The sequence below is a fragment of the Colobus angolensis genome, unplaced genomic scaffold (assembly GCF_000951035.1).
Source record: "Colobus angolensis palliatus isolate OR3802 unplaced genomic scaffold, Cang.pa_1.0 Scaffold119, whole genome shotgun sequence".
Lineage (NCBI taxonomy): Eukaryota > Metazoa > Chordata > Mammalia > Primates > Cercopithecidae > Colobus > Colobus angolensis.
The window spans coordinates 1,915,979-1,926,452 of NW_012113030.1; the positions used below are offsets into that span (position 1 = coordinate 1,915,979).

A 10,474-nucleotide genomic window follows, 5' to 3' on the forward strand; every position below is an offset into this window, starting at 1 on the left:
TTTAAAAAATCAGAAAAATGCACATACTTTAAATTTTTAAAATTATCTTTACAGAACTCTATAATTCTCCCAGGAGAATATAATTAGGTGGCATTTTGATGGGATTTAGAGTCAGAAGACAATTATTCTCCTGCCTTTATGTTAATAGGACATATAACATACAATACTATATTATGCAAACTGTCAAGTAAAAAGTTCATCTTGGCATTCTATGGCAAACACGCAGCATATTGTCACTTGATGGTGTAAGCACATGTTTACAACATCTTATTATTTTGTTGTCTTGGAAAGTTTGTCATACGTATTTGCAGAGTTTCTTAGACACAAGCTCCACTTAGGAGGGCTTACTGGTTCTCATCTAAATGGAAGGACAATTCAGTTTTAACAATACGTGAGCCTTATACATTTATTAAAATAAGAATGTGTTATGTTACCCTTCTTCCTGATAGACTGTTGCCATTGTTTTAAAACAGGTTCTGTACTTGATCTCTCCAGGAACTGGTTGAGGCCCTTGAATCCTACTTTTGGCAACATCAAAAGGGATGTTAATGACTGAGGCTATTGTCCCCGAGAGAAGACCAATCCCAAATTTTCTCAAAAACTCCAAGGTTGGATCCTAAAAGAAAAGAAGAATAATATAACAGAAAGGGGAGCGGAAGCCCCTAAGTCGGTTAAACACTATAAAGTAATATGTATTTAAGCAGAGCATTGCACTCCCGGCACCCTCCTGTTATTCCAGCGGAACACATTAGGATTTCCTAGGCTGGAACTTGTTTTCTTGACAATCCCATTGGCTATGTTTTTACACATGGTCTAAATTGCTGAAGTACACATTTCCTCACACAGGATTTATAAACACAGTTCATAAAGAAAGACTGGTATGGCATATGGGGATGATTTGTATAATTGGGCTTCACAATGTACTTAGTATTACTGTATCAAAACAGGAGAAATCCAAGCACACTATTAGCTAATTGGCCAGAATATTTTACAAATGACAGCAACTTCCACCATAAAGCCTACTAAAATGCTCATTTGTGTGTGGACCCCCAAATGTTAAATTAAATCAAGGCTACTCTCGGTCTGCTGCTATTCCCTGCCAGGTTTTTTGCATTTATTTTCACGTGTAGCTGATCCACTGTACTGAGAAGTGCTAGCTTCCTGTTATTAACAAACCAACTTGGGGCAGCTGCAAAACAGCCTGTGATATTCTGTGCATTATAAACAGTAGTAAGTCACTGGACTAATTGGCTGAAGAATTTACAATCCATTGTTTTGGAATCTTGTTCTTCCTCCACGGCAAAGGAAGAAACTGAGAAAGAGAGAGCGAGAGTGAGTAAAAGAGAAATATTTCTTCTTTCTGTTAGAATTGAGGCCCTTCACGTCGGTCTGATTTGATTTTCCACCCCTCCTGCACTGCTTTCTGACATCAAAGTACTTAATTAGGTCTTATGTGGGAGTCACTTTCCTTTGGCCTATTTTTGTGCCCTCTGAGCTCACATTATGATTTGTTATAATGAATTTGCTGGGAAGTTCTCATTATGTTGCCAACCTCAGTTCTATGTTTTCAGTCCTCTGTTCTCTGAAGAGAAGGTCATATCACATACTATAAGCTGCTGACTCTGACCCCCAACCCTATCTTTTCCCTGCCCTCTTTTTTGATTGATATTTTAGAGGGATCATCAGAGAGGAATAATATAGCGCTGTGCCACAACACTATTTTATCCAGAGGGGAAGCATACCATGCTTAAGTTAAACAAGAAAATTCAGGTCTGAGCATTACATGCTTCCAGCCTCTATGAAAGAAGAAAACTTCTGAGGTCTCTGAAATTTTCAGCTGAACCAAGAGCCAGTTACCATCACAGAAACTCCTATGTGGCTAAATATAAAAAGCAAGGGTTTGGTAATAATTCCTGGATCTGGGCCATACAGGTGCCGGGGAGGTTTAAAGGGATTTGAAAACCAACAGGGTGTTTCAACAGGAAAAACAATGCAGTGATTGCAGTATGAGTGAAGTGTGTTTAAATAATTCCCTCTCCCCCCATTTTTCCTCCTTTACAAGGAGAGAAAAATGCCTTTATGTTACTCCCCTCCATTATGGCACAGAAGCAGAACTGGAGCTCAGGAGGACAGTGAATTCTAGACCAGCTCTGGTTGTCTGATCTCGGATGAGTCACTGAATCACCTAGAGCCCAGTGTATACAAGGGAAGTTTTTAACACCTACCTTACCTCTAAATTGTATCATTTTTCTGATAAATAAAAACAATAATATAAATGTTTATAATATAATATAAAAATGTTGTAAGTGTTGCACAAACCTGGCAGAAAATGAATAGTATTTTTATGTAGCCTGTTTTCTAAAGATGCAAAACATTCTATGAAAAGATGCTTTCTTGAAATCCCCGTGACATTGCAAAGCTCTCTTTCTTTTTCAATTAAGGACAAGAATGGAAATGATGATTTGTATACACATTGTCCTTCTGGGAAGTTTGGGAGACTGGCTGATGTGTTTGCTGAGGACCAAAGCTGGGGATGGAAGGTGAACAAAGAGACTCAATGATGGTCATTGTGCTTGAGACATGGCATTGGAAACCAAAAGCTTAGGTCTCCAGGTCATCATATCACAGTGTTCACTAGCAGGAGTAAGTGTCCACTTTTGTATTTATTTATATATTTAAGATGGAGTCTCACTCTGTTGCCCAGGCTGGAGTGCAGTGGCAGGATCTTGGCTCACAGCAACCTCCACCTCCTGGGTTCAGGTGATTTTCCTGCCTCAGCCTCCTGAGTAGCTGGGATTACAGGTAGGTGCCATCATGCCCAACTAATTTTTTGTATTTTCAGTAGAGATGGGGTTTCACCATGTTGGCCAGGCTGGTCTCGAACTCCTGACCTCAGGTGATCTGCCTGCCTTGGCCTCACAAAGTGTTGGGATTACAGGTGTGAGCCACCATGTCCGGCCCACCTTTGTTTTTTATACATCTCCCAGTACAATAGTAAGATCCCACAGTGGTTCCCCAATCCAGCTGTGCTTCAGAATCATCTGGCAATTTTACAAAATACAGATGCCTGGGTCCCGCTGCAGACCCATCTCGGGGGTCCCAGATCAGAACCTCATAGGAAGGTGCCTACAAATTGTTTAAAAAGCTCTCCAGGGCTCCTGAGGCTGCCAGATAAGGACCTGAGTCTAGGAATCAGTGATTTTGATGTTCCACATTGGCAAAGCAGATGGTCAGTTGCTACTCCTGTGGGCATTCTAGGGAGGAAAAGAATTTGCTTGGGATGGCCATGAGGCTATCCCTGACCACTGGCTTCTGGGCCCGTAGTCAGTCTCTTCCTTGACGCTGCTTGAATCCAGCATCCCCAGCTGGGCCTGCGTGTGCGAGGACAACCCTCTCAGCTCACCTCTGCTTTCTTTGCCATGTGCCATCAGCCATCCTCGAATGAATGCAACATCTCAGATGCCTCTCCCGTTCATCCTCTCCTGGCCACTGCCACCTCTCTGGCTTTAGATCAAGTTCCCATTACCTTCACCAAGTCTTGCTTCCTTCCTGCCTTCTAGGATCTATTCTTCACAGTGATATCGGGGTTCTCTTTTTAGAAAAACAGATCTGCTTCTGTTATCTTCCTACTCAAAGACCCTCAATACTTCCTGGATGCACAGAGAATAAAGACAAACTGGCTCACTTGGCCATTGATTTCTTTCCCATACCCTCAACATGCTTCCAACCTATGTTTCCAGCTTCCACTTCTACACCCTACCCTTAATCTATACTATGGTCACACTGGTTAATTCATAATTACTCAAACATACCAAGTACTTTCCCAACTCCATGCTTTTCTTCAAATGATTCCTGCAGCCTAGAATGTCTTTCTCCATCATATTCACCTATAGCAATCTCACTGCCCTTTAAGGTCCTGCTTAAATCCCATTCACCCAAGGAAGTTTTACAGATCCCCTGTCAATATTGATTTATCTTCTTCCCTACTCCCAAGATACTGTCTGAACAACAGTCCTCACCTTTGCTATGGCCCACTTAGTGTTCAGTATATTTTTACATGTATCTCTCTTCCCTGCAGGGCTGTGAGTCTGCATAGCATAGGAGCATGTGTTACTCCTCTCTGTGTCATCTGTTTTGCAGAGTACACAGTAGGTGCTAAATAAATGTTTGCTGACTGGTCTATCAATGTTTATACTTATTTATTTTTTGTAGAAACTATGAGAATCAGGCTTAATCCTTAATCATTTTTTTTTCTCAAGACTTAATGTCTTCCAGACTGGAAGTGAATCCTTATGACAACGTTGTATTTCTGTCTGTCTCTCAGAAGGTGTTAACATGGGGGCATGACAAGGTATCGGGCATTTGGAAAGTGGAGTATTTCAGAGTGGATAAATTGAGACTTTCAGGTCACAGAGCTAACCTGGGGTTGCCTGGTTCTATTGCTCAGCGACTCACACAGAACAACATGATATGGCAGGCTGTGGCCAGATTTTAGGAAAACAAACAAACAAACAAAAGCAATTGACAATTGACATAGTACTCTCTGGGCTCTTTGGTCTTAGATTTCCTGACCTTTTCTCTAGTAGAAAGAGGCATCCAGTTGCCTCAAAAAGAATGAGGATCCTTGTAGCAGGACTACAAAGAGAGAAAAAAAGGTAATGGTTTAGTGTTTTTGGTTTCAAATTAGAATCTTGATCATAAAAATGGAAGCCCTGGAGAAGAGGCATAGTCTTGAAAAAGATTGGGAGCAGGGGACAAAGTATGTGGAGTCCACATGTAGAGAAGGCACCAGGATCCCTATTAGTGGCTGTAGCCAGAGAGCCACCATGCAGGAGCCATCCAACACACTGGACCCTTCCTTGGCATTCTGGTAGCGTGTGGCCAGGGAAAAGCACCTCCCTTGGAAGCTGCCCTCAAGGCACCTGGAGGAGAGGGTCTTCATAGCTGCTGCCAAATCAGGTTCAGGAATGATGCAGAGCACTCCCGAGTGCTAATGCTGCTGAGCTCATCCAAACTGCCCTGGTGGACAACCTCCTTGTCAGCAGCACAGGGCCCTAATAAGCCTGGGGACAGGATGATGGTGTGGAGGAGAAAGTTCCAACCCTAGTCCTTGGGTGGGGCTGGGTCATTATTTGGTACTTATTTAGAAACTTTCCTTTGAAGCTATCTAAGACATAGACATCTCTGTGAGTTGGTCAATGATTTCACTGTCATTGTGATGATTAAAACCCCTAGGCAAATTGAATTTGCATAGCATTTTGGAGTTACCTAGCAGGCAAGTTGCCTCATCAGGGAGAAAAACCCTCAGGCAATGATTCTTTACTGGTTAACCATGAAATAAGGGGTCCTCAACTTGGAACCTGAGGCAGAGGAGAAAACAAGCAATATAGGAACCCATTTCATTGAACATAGTGAGCTTTTGTGGGGAGTAGTGGGATGGGGGAGGTGGAGGGGACTGGTGGTCATGCTGCAACCAAGATGCTCGGAGCCGAAGAAAGCAAGTTGAGTGTGGCTGTCACCTCTACCCAGACCCCTGTTACCCCTGGGGATGCCTCTGCAAGCCCCTGGGTGGTACCCAGGCAGCATCCAGGACAGCTGCCTGCTGCCTTCCGTCCTACAGCCCTACCTCCAGCAGCCTAGGACCCTGCATTTCCAGCCTTTCTCTTGGCCTCCTCTCTTCCCACAAGCAACTCACTCCAAGTTAAAACATGTCTTCCCCAGCTCACAGAAGAGGTAACAATTTTAATAAAAATAAACATTGATTGAAGTACATATTTTGTGCCAGAAACTGCTAAGTGCAAATGTCTAAGCATTACATTTGTTAATCTTCACAACCTTTGAGTTACGAACTATTATTATTATTCCTATTTTACAAATGAGTTAACTGAAAGGTTAAGTATAAGAAGGGATTTTTTTGTTACATCCAAGTGAACCCAAGACTTTGCCTCCAGGCATAGATTTTCTTCCTATACTCCTAAGAGTTAGTGGGTGGGTTGGTTGGGGAGGAGTCTAAGAACCTTCTGAAATTCTAAGCAATGCTTCTGTATTAGTCCGTTTTCATGCTCCTGATAAAGACATACCCAAGATTGGGCAATTTACAAAAGAAAGAGGTTTAACTGGACTTACAGTTCCACGTGGCTGGGGAGGCCTCACAATCATGGCGGAAGGCAAGGAAGAGCAAGTCACATCTTACGTGGATGGCAGCAGGCAAAAAAAAGAGCTTGTGCAGGGAACTCCTGTTTTTAAAACCATCAGCCTTCATGAAACCCATTCACTATCACGAGAACAGCATGGGAAAACCCGCCCCCATGATTCAATCATCTCTCATCGGGTCCCTCCCACAACATGTGGGAATTATGGGAACTATAAGATGAGATTTGGGTGGGGACACAAGGCCAAATCATATCAGCTTCTGTGTCTCTGTAGATGAGCTTTTCTGGGGAGTGTGTCTGTTGATTTTACTAGGCTTGTAAAAGCTTGAAAACAACTTATGAGACCATTTTCCCTACCAATATGTTTATGAAGTAAGGAAAGGGCAGTGCAGGGTTGAAAACAAAGAAGCTAAACACAGGAAGCCCTAATTTTCACAGGGGTTCTCAGGCAATCCACCTAAATAAAATGATTTCCACACACAATCCTGCTCTGGAGTCTAGTTACTCACACCTCAACCATATCCATGAACTCTGTGATGCTCAGAGTGTGTTTCCCACACCACCACCATCAGCACCATGTGGGAACTCATTAGAAATCAAAATTGAGGTTCCACCCCAGACCAGTGAATCTGGGAATGGAGCCCAGCTACAGCAATGTATTTGAACAAGTCCTCCAAGTTATTCTGATGGATGGTAAAGTCTAAGAACTACTGCTTAATTAAGTTGATCATTCACCCTCTTTGGATCCTTGGGCTGGATAATTGATGCTCTAAGATTCATCTTAATCACTGACCCTAAGGGGCTCTGGATGTGTTGGGAAGCATTTTGAAGCTTTCTTTGGTGGAAGCAGGAGTTGTTTCTTCAAGGCTGCACAACTGAAGGCAATGATGTTAAATCTGTTCAATCTCTCCTATCCTTAGCTCAGTCCAAAGCCAGAATGGCTATCAGTGGGGTCGCCTGATCTGAGTGATACCTATCTCATAGTTTGAATGGGTCATTTTGTACTGGCTAGCAGCGAGTACAGCATTTCTGCCAATAACCATAATAATAAATAACAAGGAAATTAATAGCAAAAGTAAATAGCAACAAAAAATGCTATACATGTTATAATATTTGTATTTTTCATACTATTATGAGTAATAATACTATTATTAATAATATTTATTGCCAGGCACAATGTCATATGTGAAAAGTATATACAAAATGTATATATGATATAACAAACCCTATGAGTTAGGCATATAACACCATTTTACAGGTAAGGACATGAGATTTAAAAAGTTAAGTCAGTTGTCCAAGATCACACTGCCTGTAAGAGGTGGAGCCTGGATTTGAGCCCAGCTCCTTCTGACTCCCAAGCCTATGTTTCTTAATCATTATGTCATATTGCTTCTTGTAACTGATTGATTCATTGTGAATTCAGCCAACAAAGATTTATTGGGTGTCTGTATATGTCCAGTCTTACACTGGGTGCTAGAGTTGGGTATGAAAGTAAATGGTCCAGAGAGGGGACTGGAAGTGGGCGTCTAAGCAACTATCCCAGTTCAATGTGATTAGTACTGAAGGGGGAATGTGAAAAAAATGGAGGGCAAACATACAGTATGGAGAGGAAATTCCTCCTGGGATTTCACTATCTGAGTCCTGTAAGATGGTATCTAGCTTCTGCCTCTTAAAGCTTGGCCAGTTGTTGGCTGTTAAGGAAGTCAACAGAAGACATATTATTATAGTGAGTCACCACATTAGCTGTATGGCTAGCTCTCTGAATTGAGAATCACATGACCTGGAGTATCATTTTGCCTTTTTCCATTAATTTATTTTAAAAATTGGAGGAAGAAGATGAGAATAAGACACTCACTATGAGTCAGGTACCAGGTTAAGCCCTTTGTCTATTTAAGCCCAACAAAACCCCCGAGCAGATGAGGTACCTGAGCCATACAGAAATTTGCTACCTTACAAAGGGATATAATCTTGAATTAGTCAAAAGAGAGCTAAAGTCCTATTATTTAGAAGTGAAGAAGCCAAAGTACTGGGGACTCTGAGATTGCCACATGTCAATCAGTTTTAGAGACATGTACACTTTCCTCTCAGGGCTGCACCCTAATTCAACATGCAAGGAGATCACCTCTTAGGCCAAGAGAAGACTTAAGTGACAGAAGATAAAAATCCCAGAATCATAAGACTAGGAGTGAATTCAGAATGCCACCTAGCCTAAGTCAAGTATTTTGAATGGATCACACATAAATTATGTAAATGAATATTAATATTGAAAAATCTATTATGTTATTAAAAATTTCCAACTTAATTCCATAATTAGCTCCAACTGTCACCAATTAGGGAACATTTCTTGTACTTAATTGATGTTCCTCACCAATAAGCCTAAACCATTTTACTCCAACACTTTGCTCAATTGCAAGGGCAAGCAACTGTTAACTACTCTTGATGTAATTCACTGGAATTTAAAAACTGTTATTAACTTTGGGAGGCCAAGGTGGGAGGATAGCTTGAGGCCAGGAGTTTGAGACCAGCCTTGGCAACATAGTGAGATTGTCTTTAGAAAAATTAAAAATAAAAATAAAATCTCTCTGTTACTGCAATAGCGTTTTATTTCCAGTACACTTTTAAAAAAGTTCCTTTTGAATATTTATTTATAAGTAGTATGTATCATTTCCTCATCTATGGATCTTTTCCTCTAAATATTTTCTGATTTTTCTTACAAATCATGTGATATAACTAAACTGGAGCTGAGTAGTCTGAAATATTAATGAATATTGCATGCATTGACATTCTGTGATAATAACATGGAAAACAATACTTGCAGGTTTTAAAAATGGTTTAATTCCCTTGCAAACATTTTAAGGCTGAAATTAATATTTCCATTCACAAATGAGAAAACTGAGACAGAGATAAGGTATAAGTTTGCCAAAGACACATGGCTAACTAGTAAATACTAGAATTGAGAATTAACACCAGGTTTTCTTGCTAGAATTCTCTGGCTATTTCCATCACACTGTGTGATCTTTCTGTGAGTGCACAGCTGACGAGATGTGTTTACCAGCCCCTCTTCAGGGAGATTAATGAGTTTCTCTGACAGAACATATTATTTATAGACTCTTTGTGACTTAACAAGAGACATTAAGAAGTGATCCCAAAATGCTGGCGGCTGTGATGTCCCACAACCTCTAAAAATTCAACATCAGAAACGTGATCATATGACTCAAAACAGTTAACACTCTACATATTTGTAGCTAATTTAACCATATAGTTCAAACTATACAGCCAAGACCTAAAGACAGCATAAGTAATTTAAGGCAATGGCACTTGAGGGGATAAAATATGTCCATTGAAAGAGGCATATGCTTCCCCTTTTACCTTTCCCGGCATGGGCTCTGACACCTGGCTTCGTTGGCTGGCCAGCTGGCTGCTAGCTTGATAAACAGAAACATCGCCTATCTCAGAGGTCTTCGTGATTAGGGTCTGGGGTCGTTAAGAAGGCGTTTCACCCAGGGATGTGCCAGAAGAAGGAGGTTAAGATGAGAAAGCAGGATTTGTCAGCCAGTGAGGAGTGGGGGTGATGAGGGATACAGGGCAGGAAGCCTGCTTCTATGCAAAAGGCGAGATTGAGCAGAGGACGGCAATGGGTCTTTTCTTTTAAGGAAATTCAGCATTAAAATGTAATCTTAGAATCTTCCCACCTAAGGTCAGCCCAAATTACATTTCCTTTGATCTCTGCAATTAAGTCACCCTTTAATTCCTCCTGGTACTTCACCAAATAGGGTGGTCCCCCGAGGAGTTACATGAATTTGGGGGTATCACAAAAGTATTGCTTTACAGAACTCAATTCTGTGACTCATTCCCATGCCCTCACTATCACAGTGATGTGATAGTAGCACATCACTATCACAATAGGTGAAGTGGAGTTTGCCACACAGTCCTTCATTTCCTTAAGGTTGCAAGCCAGAGGCGGTACCAACAAGAAGCTTATGATGGATCCCTGCATGAAGGAACTGCAGAAGATTTACTGTAGTAATACATTTTTTTAAATTATACTTCAAGTTCTAGGGTACATGTGCACAACCGGCAGGTTTGTTACATATGTATACATGTGCCAAGTTGGTGTGCTGCGCCCATTAACTCGTCATTTACATTAGGTATATCTCCTAATGCTATCCCTCCCCGCTCCCTGCTCCCCACAATAGGCCCCGGTGTGTGATGTTCCCCTTCCTGTGTCCAAGTGATCTCACTATTCAATTCCCACCTATGAGTGAGAACATGCAGTGTTTGATTTTCTGTTCTTGCGATAGTTTGCTGAGAATGATGGTTTC

At 41.4% G+C, this 10,474-nt stretch overlaps 1 protein-coding gene across 2 annotated transcripts in view; it reads right to left on the reverse strand.

Moving 5' to 3' along the window:
* Positions 1–10,474, reverse strand: part of SLC25A21 (solute carrier family 25 (mitochondrial oxoadipate carrier), member 21) — a 502,554-nt gene that overhangs the window by 6,356 nt on the left and 485,724 nt on the right. For both annotated transcript variants that reach the window (XM_011926083.1, XM_011926075.1), the window contains exon 8: positions 435–616. In XM_011926083.1, the coding sequence (XP_011781473.1) occupies positions 435–616 (182 nt within the window). The remainder of the gene's footprint in view (positions 1–434; positions 617–10,474) is intronic.